Raw genomic sequence first — 16,908 nt, 5'->3', positions numbered from 1 at the left:
TATATATATATGTATATGTATATGTATATGTATACATATATATATATAACGTTCTTCGTAGTAAATACGAAAAATAAATACGATAAAAGATGCAACAGATTTTCATATATGGCTTGAATGCAGACATACAATTCGAAGTTCCCAATCTAATCAGGATTTAATCGTCCCATTCGTCGTCCTCGCTAGTATCACTAGTTGATTCGTCTTCGCTTTCACTGTGGATTGCACGAGATCGTTCAGCCAGAGCTCTGGATAATGCGTCAGCTAAACCACCACGTGGTGCGGGTGTCGTATTTGATTTCACTTCGTTCGGAACGGGTTTCAATTCGATACCCTCGCGTATCTGTCGTAGCAACTCTCCTCTTGAATTTTCAACCGTCGGTGGTTTCGTTTCCGTCTTATTAACTTTCTGTAATGTAGAAAATACATCGCTCAGATTGAAATACGCGTGCTATATGTACACATCTGTGTTCTTCTTTTACACTTTTTTAAGAAATTGAATGGTGTCCTACATACCCTTAAAGTTGTGCCGCTTCTGATAGATTCCATGAGCATTGGCCTGAGATCAGATATCGTTTCCTCGTTATTGTTATTAGTAGCATTCGTATTAATTGGCGTATTGTTGACACTACTTATATCCGGTAAAGGTGGCGGTGGCGGTGGCGCGGGAATACTCGAACTGGTTCTCGAGGGAGGAGCTGGTGGAGGCGGTGGCGGAGGTGGAGGTAAAGTCGGCGCTATAGTTACAATAGGTGGAGGAGGTCTCGACGGTAAGGTCTTGTGTGCTGACATTGTGTGTGGCATAGTGGAGGAAGCACTCGGAGATGCACTCGCAGGCACGCTAGGTGGCATGTTTAGTGATACAGAAGACACGCTATGACGATTTGGAGGCAAAGGTGGAGCACTGCGTGTTTGATGCTGTAATACAAATAGTTTTATTGATACACAATACTAATGTACTGTTGAGTATAACGTTAAAATATAAAACTTACAGGTATTGTTCGTGCGGGAATAGGTGGAGGATAATCCTGTTTTTGTGGCAATGGAAGCTCATTGTTAGTTCTCGTATTAGGTATTGGTTGAATGTCTTCTTGCACCGCGCTCATACCGCCGTTTCTTTCTATAAAGTCATAAATAAATTTTCGAGTGCCCTTATCTTGCAATTCGTACTCCGATACACCAGCATTATTAAAAAACTGTTGTAACTGAGAGTCTACAGAATCTAATTCCAGGCCTTTATTATTTACATCCCATCCTAAGTGCGCTACATGCCTGCAAAATAATTGGGAACAATATATATACATGTTCATAAATTTGTGATGAAAAAATGATGGAGGAAGTGAAGTTTTATTCGTACCTGAAATTAGAAGGAAGACCAATATCATCTTTAGTCAATTTGCGCTTAAGATCTTGTTCGTTCTTTTTCTTTTTAGTTTTATACATCGAACTGCTCGAAGCACTTCTATTAACCCCAACTGTGGTGGGCGCGCCATTCGATAAATTGGCCGATGAGCTCGATGTAATATTGCGAGGTGACGCAGCACTTTGATTTTTCCAAGAAAACGGACCACTAAGTTGTCCCTCTTTTGCTTTTCTTTCCTGCTTTCTCTGACGTTTTGCGTGTAATTTACCAAGAAGTATGTTTCTGTAAAAAAGACATTAAGAGTGTTCTGTTTAACAGATATGTATTTTAATTGATTGTCTATAGCAAAACATTTCTTGTTCATTTTCTTGACACATACCTTAGCGTGATGGCTTCAGTCTCGCTTGCAAAATTAAATGCTGCCATGCAATCCTCTGCTTCAAATGTATGAAAATATGACATCGGAGCTTTATAATCCATTGAATTATAAACTTCATGTTCCCACAACATCGCTTTCTTTTGCAAACAATACAATCGCAAAAAGAAACTACGTCTTGGATTGTCTCTTATTAGAGTAATAATACCTGTACTCTTCTTAATCCAATCTCGATGTAAAGGAGGTTCAGTCAAATATAATTGTATAATGCCAGCTGCCAAACACTAGAACAAACAAAAATAAATAATTATGTACTACAACAATCGCGTGTATACACGTAACATTCAAATCTTTTTCAAAACTATATATAACAAACAGATTTTTATTTGATTAAAATTACATGAGAAACATCTCAGATTAAAAAAACTTAAATGACAAAAAAATATAAATCCTTATCTTGCATTCACACGTGCGGTATCGTATTTTCACCAATGTATATTTTAGTTCTTATCAAATTAATGTTTCGCTACATCACCACATATCTACCACAAGTTGGATGATAATATCTGTGAGGCATGATGTAACTAAAAAAATGTGCGTTTCTATTTACGCATTTTTGAGTCATCGAAGCTCTGTCTCATGTGGTCGCAATTTTGCACGCACACGCACACACGCGCGCGTCGTTGTGCACACGCACAACGTGCTCGCGCACGCACACTAAACATATTCGCTAGTAAAATCTAACATCTAGAAATACGTTCGAAAAAAAAATACGATACGTTCGAATGTTTATTTAAAATATACGAAATTGTGGAATTAAAACAAGAACCGACAGAACAAAGTAAACTCCGAAAATTGTGCCGAAAGCTGGTTGAACCAGTAGGTAGATCAATATCGAAGTATGTGCACGAGTCGACAATGTGACGTGGTCGCACAAAGTAGATAGCACTCACCTGGCATCGATTTCCTATCAGCTGGAACACTTGTTCATTTTCCTCCTGTTTTAGGAGTATCGCGCCCCTATGCTTGTCCGTATTACCCGACTTCATGTTACCGTCAAAAAAACAAGGTTAGAATTGGTCACCCGACGAGATATCGCCCCACAGCCTATGGCCGTTCCGCTCCTCGCATCTGACACGTTTTTGTTATTGTTGAGACAGCGACGCGCGTTAATTCATATCCCCGTGTGACCATGTGCACCGCGACAAGGACTCAATGTAAACGAAAACAAGGAAAAAAGGCACTTCCGAACGTATATCCTTCGCGAAAGGGACTTGCGATGCTGCTGCTTTCGGATGGATCCTCGCAATCGTCACACGCGTGCGCGGCAGCGCGGACGTAGCATCTGCCTCAGTAGCGTGCAATTTTACTGGTATTTCGGTATTTCAGAGTTTTTCCTAAATGGGGTACGTTCCAAAATCTTACCTTGATAACCGAAAACTATAGTACACGTGACGTAAAATATTAGCATTTTAGTAACCAAGGTAGGATTTTGGAACGTACCCCTGTTTGTAAAAAAAAAAATAAAAAAAAAATAAATAAATTTCCTTGCTGTTACGTAATATTCACGTTCCATTTGTTCGATTTACTAACTCAACCCGTTGCAAAATAATTGTTAGCAGCAATTTTGTTCTCGTAATTATCGCAAGATTGTTATATAAATACGGACAATAAATAACCGTAAAATAAAGTCCGTGGGTCCCGGATAAAGCACGGGTCTGTTCAGACCTGGACAGAAGATACAGGAGAGACTCTTATCGGAGTTTGAACGAACTACGATTTTACACTTCTTATCAAGCGAGTTATTTCGCTGCTCGTCTTATCTGAGGAAAGATTAAATTTAATCTGAAGTCCTCGGGGTTTTACTTCATTACACCGGAATGTAAATATCACATATGCACCCACACATCACACGGTGGCAATAATCTCTTAAACAATGGCACTGGTTTTACGTCTGTGCGCGCTCAATCAAAAACAATGTTTTTTGGGCAGTTTAACCTATGTTGCGCCTAATTGTTACACTCCTAAGGTTAGAACAAAATGTGACACTTTGTGAAAATACACCGATACAGATGGAAAATTGTGGTTTTTTTTTTTTTTTATCAACAGCAATTCGTAATTTTCTAGAGGTTTCCCGTAGTGCGCGACGCAAGATATTTCTCAGCCAAAGAATCCGACAAAGCACCTTCGGAAAACATTGAAATTTATTATGGAACCTTAACGAAACAGATCAGAACTCTCAAAGCTTTTTCTCTGATGACATCCGCTTTTGGCTTGTTAGCCCAGCCTGCGTTTTATTTAAAAGTTATGGAGACTGGCAATACAGGATTCTTTTTAGGCATATTTGGATGTGTAGGATTAATGGCTGTGGGTACTCCTTTGTTAATACATATGATAACAAAGAAATACGTAACGTACTTGTATTACGACGAAAAAGAAGACAAATACACCGCGCACACTTATAGTTTATTTCTTCGTACAAAAAAGGTATGTTTATTAATATTTCAAATGGATTCAATTGTTTTGTTTATGAATGTCAGTTTTTAGCAAGAACACTTATGTGTTTCAGCTCACATTTAGTCCGGGTGATGTAAGAGTACCGGATGTAACTGGGATGTTTGCAAATTGCATTGTAAAAAATACTCCTCTATTCTTAGAGCAAAGATTTTTTCGGGATTCTAGTCATTACATCAAAATAATGGGATATGACAAACCAATAGATTTTAAATTAGGTAATAACAACAATGAGACAGTTGCGGTAAATACCGAATATAAAGATGACAGTAGTAAAAAGTAATTAAAAAAGTTTGTAACTACAACGTGCGAGAGTACAACTTTATTTATTTCCTTGGACTTTCTTAGTTTAGCCTCACAAGGTTTTTGGAATAAAACGATTTATAAAGGAAAAAAATGGTGATTATAGGTAAGTACAAAAAAAATTATTGTTTTTAAAGATATCTCTTCCCCTCTTCACGAGCAGTACATTTATACTTCATTAATCAAAACGCTTGACATTATATTTATATACGAAAAGTTTACACATTTTGATTATTTTGTTTATCAACGACGTTTAATAAATAAGTCGTAAAATAGTACGCATGCACTTTTTTTTGTTGTTCAATTCTGGAAATATTTCTACACCGAAATGCAACGCTCATGTGCTGTACATATTAAATTGCCCGCACGAAACATGGCAGTATTGTAACTTACTGATTTATCATGTACTACGTCGCGTTATTAGCGATTTTAAATTGTTTATACAGTAATGTCTGAATATAAGCGAGTGCGATATCATATTTCATCGCTCGAAAATTCGAAGAATTCTGGTGTTTTAATTTAAAATTTTCATTCGCGCCTTTAACATTCATTGCTTTCACGAAAAACATGTTGGAACAATTCCATCATCAAGATAATACTGCGTTCTATAAAATTTATCATTAGTTCTGCTTTTTTCGCTGCACTTGTATCTTGTTTTCTTCGAAGCTTGAATATACAAAGTAGTTTTATTTTAAATGACCAAGACGAACATAGTGCAGAGAAAAAACCAGTTCTCTAATGTTGTGACCGAATCTAATGACACAAATTCAAGGCACATATTGATAAAACATTGTGTATTTTATTCATGTAAATCAAGAAATGTGTGAGTGTTCGTTTATTTCAACTATATAAGATAAAGAAATATTCTCCTAATTTTTTGGCACGTCGTGTGCCAAAATCTGGATGTCACTTATTGTCAAAAGGTAAATAACTGCAAGTACATGACTGTTGTCTATTTGATAAAATTTTCAATCTCGCTTTTTTTCTAATTTAGTCTCGGGTTTTTTTTTTTTTTTTTTTTTTTTTTATAATTCACGTTTCTCCGCGCGTATCTGTACATATGTCGTAATACGACATACGTTTGTCACTTGAAATTTTTTTTTTTTTGCAGTTCATTGTGTGTTGCTTTGAAAATGTTTGCTTATAACATACTTGGTAATGACATGATAACAGAGATGCGTATATATCGATAGAGATCACAGATTAAAGCCATTGTCCTCGAAGTTGTTCCAAAAGAAAACTAGGTGTAAGAAAACTTATACAAATACAAGATAGTGTACACTAAGCTGGTAACAAATCGAAATCATCTGAAACATGCACCATTGGAACATGAACATCTTCTATTTGAGGAGTTACTTTAGATTCACACAGTCCCACTTCCTTTAACTTCCACTCCCAGTGCATTCGTTGAACCGCGTGCAAAGAATCCGCTTCATTATGGTGTCTCAACAACATACCTTCCTGTAGAGATTTATTTTTCATGAGCAAAGAAATGAGCAAAAGTGAAGAGATTTATAAAGTGAGTTGAACCATTTATTAATTTTATTTAAGTAAAACAAAATTGTCTATCTTATCTTTACCTTGATCTTTTCCCACTTATCATCCACATCCTGAAGCCAACTTAAAAATAATCTGCCGTTATATCTACTTCTTGCGTTTCTATCTTTTTCTTCTTGTTCCGGTGTGATTACGTTATAAACCTCTTCGTCTTTGAGAATCGTACAAACGGAGAAGGGAAGAGATTGATTTGCGAGCGCTCTGGCCGCTCTACCATGAACTCTAAGAATCTCTTGTTCCACTGACAAAACCAATTTCTCTTTTTCAACAACATGTTGCATTCTCAGACGATATCGCTCCTTTTCTTGCTCAACGTACAGATCTTTCATAGCCGCGTGCAGACCAACCGGTGGATTGATATTCGGCTCGTGCTTCACATTGCCAGCTAACACATATGTACATCGATTCATCAAATAATCCTTAAAACCTTGAGGAGGTTTCGGTTGTACCGGAAATAAACCCTTTCGTCTTCTCTCGATCTGTAAAAGATCATTAGAAATTCTTCATCCACATACACAAATACATTAATTATTCAAAGTTTTTATTTTTTGATCGTGTGGTTTAAAAAAAAAAATTCGCGAGTTTTTCATAAATTACCTGTTTTCTAATATTTAGAAATAGCTGATAACAATTGGTAATTGGTTGATCGTGCGGATGAATTTCTGGTCCCGTACTAGTAGCTTCAGCCGCGTCGTTAGCGGCTGTAGCAGCCTGTTGTGCCTCTTTATTAGGTTTCATCTTTCTTTTTCTGGGATGAAGCTCGACAGGTGGTGCCGGTGTGTTGGTGTTCGATATCGCAGAGGATGTCACTGACGACACATTCTCTGTGGTTTCCGCATTACTATCCTTTTGATTCTTTCCGGTGGACTCCATATTTTTTTCCGACTTTTCCACAGTTGCGCTGGATTTCGAGGCGGTCCCCGTATTTGCGGATTCCGACGAACTAGTCTTACTAGCGTCGGATCCGGCTGTCTCGGGCGTCGGTGAGTGATGTCTTTGTAATGGTGAGGAATTATTCGATCGATCCATAGAAGCGTTAGCTGGCAAGGGCGACGAATTGGAATAACTTCCATTACCCGACGAAGGTGTACTTTCTTTTTGCACCGTGGAACCGTTATTGCCATTTCCGGTTCTGTAATAACACAATAATAAGAATCGTATAATCGACAGATTTTCACGTGTTTAGATTTGTTTCTCACCTGTGTGAACTTCTCAATACTCGTTGATGATGAGTCGACCTTTCCTCCCCGTGCAAAATCGCACCAAAATCTTTTTTATCCTCCCCTTTTGTACTAGTGCCACCTTCCGTAGGACTGGTTGTACCGCTGGCCGATTGACTTTGATCTTTCTCTAACGAATCATTGCTGTTCGAGCTCGCAACTACGTAGGGCAACTGATGACTTCTATTTGTAATATTTTTACCGTTTCTATTGCCTTGCTCTTGTTCCGATGCCGTACTCTGCGGAATAACTATTTTCAAGGGTGGTACTTTGGGAGCGGAATTAGAATCGGAGCATTTCAGTCGGTCTTCCTCGCTGTCGGATTCCAATGGCGCTGGGGTGGCGGTTTTCGTGTTTGTCGAACTGGGAGTATTCGAAGGTTTTGGACTACTGGCCATAGAAGAGGTGCTGGGACTCTTCCTGTCCGCACTGACGGAAGTTGCATTTTGATTCCCTTTCCCGGACGTTGTTCCAGATCCTTGTTTACCCGACTTAGCACACTGTAAACAAATTTGCACATCATAAAATACATCGTCACAAGAAGCTCTCTCATGCACAATCAAAAGTCTTTATGATTCTTACTTTTTCTCCACTACTAGCGGCGTTTCTACTGGTATTTTGCCGTCCCGTTGTGTTAGTTTTTGTATTCTCTTTCGGGGTTTCGGTGTCTTTTCGTTTCTTCCGACGATTTTCATCGTCCTGCTCCTCCGTATTGTCACCGCCCTCGAAAGTACGTTTCGACGATGGCGACGTTGTGGCGGCTGAAGCTTCATCGGAAGTCAATGGTGCCGTCGTCGCTTCACTGGACGATGTTGACGAACCGCCGGTAGTGGCCGCATTATTGCCACCTCCCTGACTACCTTGGCCAGCTGAAGGTTTGCCGCCACTATCTTTGTCTTTATCCGGATTAGGATTAGGAGATGTGCTTGCGCCTCTCACCGGCGTTGGCTCTTTCGAGCTTTTGAATTCGTACACATCACCGCTATCACTAGAGGACGTGTTGCCCGACGTGCCAGTGTTCGAAGCGGCATTTGTGCTTCCCGATGACGCATTGCCCGACGTCTTCGACGAAGTTTCCATTGAACTTTGACCCTGCGTGTGTGTTTTCTCCATTAAAATTGATATATCGAGACAATTTAAATATTTTGCCAAAACGATTTATATTAAAATCTAAAACTAAATTAAAATTATGGATCGTTCTTTATTTAAATGTTTTTAACATATTTCTCTAAAATCCGGTCCAGTTCAAACGCCAATTTTTTTTATGATAGTGCGTACTTGTGCGCTTATGCCGCCTTGACGGGAGTTCGAAGCGCCCGTCCCTTTCTTCTCATCCCTTGTTCCTCGCACCTGGTTGAGCCGGAGCGTCACCCTCGGCGAGCTTCCAGACTGCCCAGTACCCGATCTGTCAACTGTGCAAAAAAGGAAATAAAAAAAAACGTCATTTAATTGAAAAACAATGAAATTGTAAGAAATCAGATTTCACGGAAACTGCGCATCTGCATTATTTGGTATAGTAAAAATAAGCTTAAGAAGAAAAATTAACATTTATTAATTTGATACAGCCACTTCGGCTTAATTGAATAAAAACATTTAAATTTAGTGCTTGCTAATTTGTCGCTCCGTCAACGATTTGCGCAAGATTACCAGAGCAACAAGATCGAAAATAGAACAACAAAATGGCACTACATTTTTTATGTTACATTCGATTGCGTATACAAAGTGCGACTGTGCCAGTTTAATAATAAATGTGGCGAAACGGAAGAAAAAGACGCAAAGAAAAGAAAGAGAAACAGAAAAATCAAGAGAAGATTTCACACAGTCATAATTCATCCCAAGTAATGCTGTTAATCAAGAGATGTTTCGAGAAAAAGATGGAAGTTTCCTTCAATCCTATTACTTTTTATTAGTCTTCTTGACCGATCGCATTAAGATAATAATACACACGCAAATTAACGTACAGGAAAAACAACTTTTTATAGAGTTCCACAATTATTTGTTTCTAGATAGTTGGCACACATTTTTAACATCACACACACACACACACACACACACAGTTTTTTGTATAGAATATTTAAATCAGTCCGTCTGAACTACTTCAGCGAGTCTCACTGACTTTTCACGCACAACAACGGGATGTAATATTTCATTGAGTGAGGTTTACAAAAAAGAGACACAAATCAAAAACTAGACTCTGAAGTCAGTCATTGTGGAAGAGAGATTTATTGGTTTCTACTATTTTGTAACAATTCTGTGATAAGTGTTCGGCGCGATGACAAGAATGAAACACCAAGAAAAACTTGATCCTTGACTCTAATGACGCAACATAGCGTTATCGCTGCACGCTTATAATTGATCTGTTGATATAGTCGACTTAATTCAAGTCTCACCCAAGTTTTATCACAAGACTCGGAAGCGTTTCAACCGCTTTTAATGCTCGCGCATTTACATATTGATGTGTTGTCACAGAAAACAAATACATACATACAGTTACACATATATGTGATATTCATTTAAAATTATTATTTTGCTTGGAAGCTCTCGCTTTATTACCATTAACGCGAGAACAAAAAAAAAGAAAAAAAAAGAAAAGAAAAGAAAAGAAAAAAAAAAAGAAAACCGGATTTCTCAAGCGGAGTTGCAGGCAAAAAAAAAAAAAGAATTTCTAAAACGAAGGAAATGCCGAGGTCACTTTTCTAAAGACGAGGATACTTTCCTAAAAAAACGATCAACTATTCAAACAGATTAGTTACAGTTGATGTATTAAAGTTTGCGCACATGTAAAAATGCGTAGCGTTACGTGTCTTTTTTTTTTCCCACAGCGTTCACACAAAACTCACACACGCATGCAACAAAGCCGAAAGATATTAGCGACATTCAAACAAAGATACGTGCCGCGATAATGCTATTTTCGATAACGCTATTTTATCAATGTAAAAAAAAAAAATATCGCGTCGTTGCACGATATGTTGTACCAGTAATCTAATCTGTTACAGTTACACAACGCACACTTGTATATTATTAGAAATGTAAACAAATGTTTTATACTTGCGTGTGTTTAAGTCTCAAGCAATCTCATAAGATTGAACACGTAATTTTACAAATAACAATTAATCAAAGTAGTTTTTTTTTTTTTTTTAATATTCAAATCTGAACTTACCAGTAAGAAATGCAATCTCGAGGACCGCAAATCTTATCCGCTCGCTAGATCATCGAGTGCGTTCGATTCGAATGTGATTTCGCGAGCGACCGCACAATTTTGGACCGCAATTTGTCACGAACGTCAATAAAAAAAAATTGCAATGTGATATCCGATTGCGACTAATGAGTGTAAAAAATATGTGTGCGAGGTATGTGTCGAATGATTAATCAATAATGCGTGTAATTGCATACCGAAGATCGATCGTCGCTTCCCGATACGCGCGCGCGCGCGCACACACACACACACACACACACGATTGGCGGGACTACTTAAGTACAAAAGACGCGCCGTTGGAAACCTTCTGCTGATCGGTGCGTCGATTGATGCGTCGCGCTCCGCTATTCCTGAGTTAGACCCCTTTCGGAGGTGCGATCACCCTACTGGTGTCGATGGACGCAGCCAGTGAACGCAAACGTGTCCCACGTACTTGCCAGTCAGCATTCTCCCTCTCTGGTGAAGTTCTTCCTCCCTCTCCTTTTTCCTCTGTTCCTTCTTGGCCGACTCGTTCTCTCTCTTCCTCTTCTCCTACTCGATGCCACTGCTCTTTTCTCTTATCCTATTCGCTTCTTTTGTGTTATCTCACTGTCACTCTCACTTTTACACGCGCGCACACGCAAACACACACGCACGCTTTCTCTTCCCAATCAAGAGAAATAGAAAATGAGTGTTCTCTTTTCAAATGAGTTTACTCTCGGTTTTTTTTTTTTTTACAAACCTACGTTTTAATCGCGGCGTGCGTCGATATAACGACGACGATCGTGAAGGAGATAAGACACGCGCCGAAGCCACGTGGTCGGTCGATTTTATCGCGGAGATGATTCGCGTTCAAGAGAGAAGAAACGCTCCGCTATCAAAATACAAACCCGCTTTGTTTCCACGGTTGCATTGATAGGTTGCACATTACAATCGGCCGTCGTGGTGAACACGACTCGAACACTGCGTGACTAACTGTATAACTGTGCAACGAGGGCGGGTACGCGGTGAAGAGGAAGCGGACTGGCCTCTCGTTCACGCGCGCCTCGCCAGGCGAGACTGTATATCGTGTCTCGTCCCCGTCTTCGGAGTCGCGCTCGCATGGAGCGGTATTATCCACGTAACGCGATGTGACGCATCGCGTCACTATCTGAGAATGTCATCTTTAATTAAACACTACTCCTCTTTCTGTGTACGTTATCGTTATCCGAGTCGGTGCGAGGTTGATTGCTCGTTTCCACCGTAGAAGCTGACGATGATGTAAATTTGTTTGACGCTATCGTGTCGCTCGAAAAATTTGTGCTTGGCGCAGGCTAAATCTCCTCCCGATGACCTTGACCTTCTCGCATCGTCGTCAAGGTCAAGTAATTCTCTTAATAAAAGAACTGAAATTTGTAAAAACTGAAACGGTATATACGATTGACAAGTTTCTTTTTAAAACCGCAAGCGGAGATTCGTTTATTTTTACGTGTGATAAAAATACAATCCCGATAAATCAAGGAAAACCGGACTTTCCATGCGAAGCGAGGTGTCCTATATACATTGCCCCCGTGCTTGGTTTGCATGCGAAATAAGTTTGTAATTATTGAAAGTCTTTGCATAAATTATAGACTCTTTTGCATCCGAGGCACGAGACAATGCGCGATAAAAGAATCGTTTTGCAAGCAAAACGCAAAAGCAAACGCCGAACGTAATCGGTTCAGCGAAACTTCGGTAGAAATTACGAATACTTCATATCGAGTCCCCCGAAACGCGAAACTCATTTATCTTCGTTTTGTTTAATATAAATTTTAATGCGAGGAGTGAGAAATAGCTGAAAATCTTCCTTTTTATCTGCGGAATGTGTTACGACGAAGAGTTACGAAGGTTACATAAACAGTTCTATTGATAAACCACTCTGCATAAACGCTCAAATGCATCCGCGACAAGAAATTCCTCTTGCGTAGTTATAAATTCTTTTTCATCTCCGTTTAATTACTTTAATAAGCAAAAAGTGGCGACTGTAAAAAACAAAAAAATCATTTACATATTGCGGAGACACGAGAGTTACATAAGGTAACATTTTATTAATAAAACAACTCGGCACAAACGCACTCGATAAAAAAAATTCTCTTTGCAGAGTGTGTGGTCATTAAAAATTGGTTTTTTATCCTGCGTTTTTTTTTTTTTTTTTTAGATTGCATTTCACGTTGCATTTGTACTGTAATCTGTTTTCTTAATTACCAACCTGTGAGTATACACAATACTTATCTTGTTCGATTGCAAAAGCAGGCGGAGCTCTGAACATAAAAAAAGATATAAATGTTCGGAGAGGAGAAAAAGGAGAGAGGCTCTCACCTTTATTTTGCGGTGGTGTTCTCCGCATTTCACAGGGGGCTCCACTGTTCTCAGCAACGTGCGATGCAACGGCTGCGACACTTCCTGCTGCGCGTTGCTGCTGTTGCTGTTGGGACTGCGTGTTATTATGTTGTTGGTAGATCTGTTGTTGTTGTTGTTGTTGTTGTTGTTGTTGTTGCTGCTGCTGCTGCTGTTGCTGTTGCTCCTGTTCGCTCGACGGCGGCGCTGTAGCTCCGCCCCTTTCAGCAGGAGAACACGGATTGTCAGGACCGGCTGTTACACTCTCGTCGGATGAACCAGCAGCGCCTGTAACGTCTGTTCCTACGAATGAGTTCCTAGAAAGAAAGCCTTCGGGTCGAGCTTTTCGGGTCGGATCTTTTTCGCGGAACAGCCCCGCGAGCAATCATGCGATCTTACGGCGGATCTATTGCGTACGCCTTTTCGGTACAACACAATGGCGCGCCGAATGGAAAGGTTAGAGAACCGTTTTTCGCAACCGAGCCTCGTACACGACGACGATATTTCGGTGCGATATGTATCTCGATCGAATTCTCGATAGCTGATTGCGTCTCTCATGAGTACGTCTTTCCTCGGCGATTTAACAAAGGTCCTTTTTGCGTGAATTCGATCCCCGACGAGGACACCACCTTGTACGTAATGTGATAAACTGTCGGTATCATTATTGCGTGACTTGTCAATCTCGCATGGAAACAGATTTTTTTTTCCTCGATACAAACTCCAAATTTTTTTGTTTTTTATTGTTTAAAAATCTTTTTTGCATTTAATCCGTGGAATTCTCTGTGATATCGATTAACGATAATTAACGATGGGATAATGCATCGGATGATGACGATGAAATTTCAATCGGCGGATTTGAATCGGCTGCATTTTTCGTACGACAGACATTTCGCGAAACGCGATTTCGATAAGATTGTCTCGACGGTGTTCGTTTTCTTCGATGAAAGTTCTGTCTCTCGTTTATTTTCGTCCGAAATTAGTTTGTGTGTGCATCGATGATGAAACTCCGGCGGTGTTACGGCTGCTCCTCGTCTTCGCACATCCGGTCGATGTTGCGATATTCGATCACTCTCCCCTCCCCTCCCCTCCCCCCCCGTGGCCCCGCCGGTGGCCGTAAAGCCGACAACGATAGTGTCAGTCGGAACTTTCTTTGATTCTCGCGAGAACTAACGAGGGGATTGTTACGCTAACGCGGGTGGAACTGCGGGATTCGATTTAAAGGCATGCACGGCGACATCTAACGGTACGTCAGAGAAAGACCGTACATTTAAGCAAGTCCCCCTGCGTAAAACGTATGTATACGCGAACACGGTCTCCCGCAAACTGGTGGCCATATATAGCATCTCCGGATGGGCATTTCTGCGCGCGCATGTGACAACGAGCGAAAACAAAATTTCAACAAAGTAATTATTACATATTTCGCAAAAAAGAAGCCTGTCCGGAGATAATTCTTTATGTTTTCGTAAAATAACGCGAAAGAAGGAAATGAACAAAAATACGATATATAAAAAAATAAAACGACAGAAAAAGGAATGAGACAATTATTTGGTATGCGCAACATAATCTTTTACGCAGTTCAACACAAATATTTAGCGGAAATTAAAATAAAGTTCTGTTTCTCGCAAAGATGAAGAAAATCGTCCGAGAACCTTTATATGTATATTCTTTTTTGACACGTATTTTACTTTTCTTTTTCCCACTCGAACCCGCGCGCGGGTAAAAATTTAGCGGCATTCCGCGTGTATGATCTTTTTTTTCCGAGAAGTAATTTTTGCTGAGATCGTTTCGAGATAACATTGCGGCATGTTTCTATCCGGAGACACCGTTCCCAGATCGTGCGGCAAATCTCACACGCGCATATCCAAGGACTTGTATTATTCACGATCACATGACTGAGAGCTCGACGCAACAGAAATTATTATCTGCAAACTTAAACGTTTGTTAATTTTTACACGCAAGAAACTTGGAATAAGTTCCAAACAATTCGCAATTTATAATGAACAATAAAGTACATTTAATTCACAACAAGGTTCTTCGCTGAATTTTTCTTGCCCTGGCGTCAAATCTTGGTCTTACTGACAAGTCGGCTATATTGCGGATAATTGACAAAAACTCAATTACTATTTTTTTACAAAAACATAATAAAATCTTTTTTATTTTATAATTTTGAGAGGTTTCTCGTGTGCTCTTTTCGTAAGAGGCAAGCTATGTATCTCCGATGCGACGACGAAAGAGCCGGCGCTACTGCACATGCGTTGCGATCTGAGAACATTGCGTTCGCAGTTTCAACCACCGCCTTTCTTTTTTCACTCCTTTTCGTTGCGAATATCGAGAATCAGGAGCCGCGCTCTTGTCTCGCGCCAAATTCACGCGCGGACGGTAACTTGAAATAAAAAAGAAACATCGTTAAGCACGTGTATACTTTTGCTGAGATTAGATGACAAGTCATCGTTGACAATCGTAATCAGGGTAGTGTATGCGATAAAAAAAATTAAATTTCAATTTTAATCGGTTAAAAATTAAAACAAACGAATAAAATATCACGTTTATACGAACGTCCGAAGAAATTTCAAATACAACGTGCACACTAGGACCCCCGATAACGTTTTTCCACATGAAGTTGATGTCGCCAATAGGAAACGTACGGTAACGTATGTAACAATTTCACGTGCGAAGACATTTACGGTACTTGCTGTGTGAAAAAACCTCAGACAGATCTTCGAACATTTATTACAATCGCATGAACGGAATATTGGAAAATTGTAATTATTGTAATTATTGCGGTTAAAAACGTAAAATCGTAAAACTGTAAATCAAATGTAACAAGTGCCGCATATGTGCTTTAATTTAAAAAAAAAAAAAAGAGAGAAAGGAAAAAAGAGAAAGGGAAAAAAAGAGAAAGATCGAGATGACATTACAGGATGAGATTCTGATTTACGCGCATGCGCATTCCTGATACAGGCTTCAACTACTCACAAACCAACTCAAACGTGAATGACAACAGAATTGCGCTATTGGGTGTATACATGTCTACACTACGAGAGATAATCGCACCGAAATCACGTGGCACGTGTCATCGATGCGAGAGACATATACTGTATATATACATATATATATATATATCGCGCGAGAAAAGCGCGCGCGACTTTCCAGCGGGAAAGTAGCGCCGCGAACCGCAACCAACGCAAACTATACCGTAACAAGCTTCACGTTTTCACGCTTCGGCGTTTGTTTGATCGCACATTCGCAAATTCTCTTATACATGGTGGTGGTTTAAGATAAAATTTTTCACCCCCAACAATTCTTTCTCTAAAATTTTCTCCCTCACCTGATATCATTTCCTGAGATGACATTTGCAGAAGTAGCGCGAGCTGTTGTCGTTCCGACATCCGCGACGAGTAACCGCGGAAACGACTTGTACCGCCTGCGGGCATTCCGTCTTCATAACTCATGTAACTCGTGGCATGGAAAATGTGCTTGTGGACATCGAACGTGGACAACGAGCATGTAGGCCGTCACGCGTCACGGCCAGCAAACGGGTCCGCGCGCTCGCCGCCAAAAAAATCCGCGCGCCAACGCAAGGCCGAAGATAACCTTAAAAGTGCGCGCGGGATCGGGTTCACGCCATTTTGAGCGCGATTGAGCTCGTTCGCGCGAACAACAGCTAACAATCGACGTTGACGCGAGTTGACACAACAACAACAAATGACAACACGACGGACAACACAACACACACACACGCGCGCACAACACACAACACACACACACACACACAAACAAACAACGCGCAGCTCTACGCCGCGACGGACGAGAACGCGCGATGTTCTCGCGTGCGACACGCGCGCGCGGTTAGGATTTTTTTGCGCGTCGCGCGCGCGACTCACGGGACCGTCGCTCCCGTTCCGGTCGGCGACGATTTGATTTCGGGACGCGACATTTGTTAACGAAAACTCTCTGCGCTTTGAAAACGAGATTCGCGGACAACGCGATTCCGGGACACTGCGCGCAATATGACGCAACATACAAACGATACGTAATCCGAGCA

The 16,908-nt window shown here is 40.3% G+C and overlaps 3 protein-coding genes across 8 annotated transcripts in view; 1 reads left to right on the top strand and 2 right to left on the bottom strand.

Annotated features, from left to right (window-relative positions):
• Window positions 1–3,166, bottom strand: part of LOC109863773 (neural Wiskott-Aldrich syndrome protein-like) — a 5,356-nt gene extending 2,190 nt beyond the window's left edge. For all 4 annotated transcript variants that reach the window (XR_002251381.1, XR_002251382.1, XM_020444304.1 and 1 more), the window contains exons 1-6: window positions 2,693–3,166; window positions 1,743–2,023; window positions 1,358–1,645; window positions 993–1,272; window positions 517–918; window positions 130–409 (exon numbers count right to left, since the gene is read on the bottom strand). Coding sequence is in view for 2 of the 4 variants with exons in the window: in XM_020444304.1 (XP_020299893.1) it covers window positions 158–409; window positions 517–918; window positions 993–1,272; window positions 1,358–1,645; window positions 1,743–2,023; window positions 2,693–2,788 (1,599 nt within the window). In the remaining 2 variants the exon portion in view is untranslated. The remainder of the gene's footprint in view (window positions 1–129; window positions 410–516; window positions 919–992; window positions 1,273–1,357; window positions 1,646–1,742; window positions 2,024–2,692) is intronic.
• A 143-nt stretch (window positions 3,167–3,309) lies between these two features.
• On the top strand, window positions 3,310–4,558 carry LOC109863774 (transmembrane protein 70 homolog, mitochondrial). The gene is made up of 3 exons (XM_020444306.1): window positions 3,310–3,768; window positions 3,867–4,226; window positions 4,309–4,558. The coding sequence occupies exons 1-3, from the start codon at window positions 3,676–3,678 to the stop codon at window positions 4,534–4,536; spliced, it is 681 nt and encodes a 226-aa protein (XP_020299895.1). The 5' UTR covers window positions 3,310–3,675; the 3' UTR covers window positions 4,537–4,558.
• Window positions 4,559–5,553: 995 nt separating this feature from the next.
• LOC109863772 (ankyrin repeat domain-containing protein 12) lies at window positions 5,554–16,672 on the bottom strand. 3 transcript variants are annotated; one of them, XM_020444301.1, is made up of 8 exons: window positions 16,192–16,672; window positions 12,846–13,160; window positions 8,612–8,745; window positions 7,916–8,425; window positions 7,313–7,833; window positions 6,711–7,245; window positions 6,137–6,592; window positions 5,554–6,017 (listed from the first exon to the last, which is right to left on the bottom strand). In XM_020444301.1, exons 1-8 carry the CDS (start codon window positions 16,313–16,315, stop codon window positions 5,838–5,840), a joined length of 2,775 nt encoding a protein of 924 aa, XP_020299890.1. In that variant the 5' UTR covers window positions 16,316–16,672; the 3' UTR covers window positions 5,554–5,837. The 3 variants fall into 3 exon arrangements, with proteins under 3 accessions (XP_020299890.1, XP_020299892.1, XP_020299891.1); XM_020444303.1 differs by having other exon boundaries at window positions 12,846–13,180; window positions 16,192–16,264; XM_020444302.1 differs by lacking the exon at window positions 12,846–13,160 and having other exon boundaries at window positions 16,192–16,670.
• Between the last annotated feature and the right edge of the window lie 236 nt (window positions 16,673–16,908).

This window comes from Pseudomyrmex gracilis, unplaced genomic scaffold (assembly GCF_002006095.1).
Source record: "Pseudomyrmex gracilis isolate BER0280 unplaced genomic scaffold, ASM200609v1 scaffold_12, whole genome shotgun sequence".
NCBI classification, from domain to species: domain Eukaryota; kingdom Metazoa; phylum Arthropoda; class Insecta; order Hymenoptera; family Formicidae; genus Pseudomyrmex; species Pseudomyrmex gracilis.
This window is presented reverse-complemented; position numbering and strand designations above follow the sequence as displayed.

Excerpts from the sequence above, each read along its gene's own strand:
- LOC109863774 (XM_020444306.1), top strand. The coding sequence starts at position 3,676 with ATGGCACTGGTTTTACGTCTGTGCGCGCTCAATCAAAAACAATGTTTT. Across the intron at positions 3,769-3,866 it reads CTAATTGTTACACTCCTAAG|AGGTTTCCCGTAGTGCGCGA; the intron begins GTTAGAACAAAA and ends GTAATTTTCTAG. Across the intron at positions 4,227-4,308 it reads TATTTCTTCGTACAAAAAAG|CTCACATTTAGTCCGGGTGA; the intron begins GTATGTTTATTA and ends TATGTGTTTCAG.
- LOC109863772 (XM_020444301.1), bottom strand. The coding sequence starts at position 16,315 with ATGAGTTATGAAGACGGAATGCCCGCAGGCGGTACAAGTCGTTTCCGC. Across the intron at positions 8,426-8,611 it reads AAGGCGGCATAAGCGCACAA|GGTCAAAGTTCAATGGAAAC; the intron begins GTACGCACTATC and ends ACACACACGCAG. Across the intron at positions 6,593-6,710 it reads TTCTAAATATTAGAAAACAG|ATCGAGAGAAGACGAAAGGG; the intron begins GTAATTTATGAA and ends GATCTTTTACAG.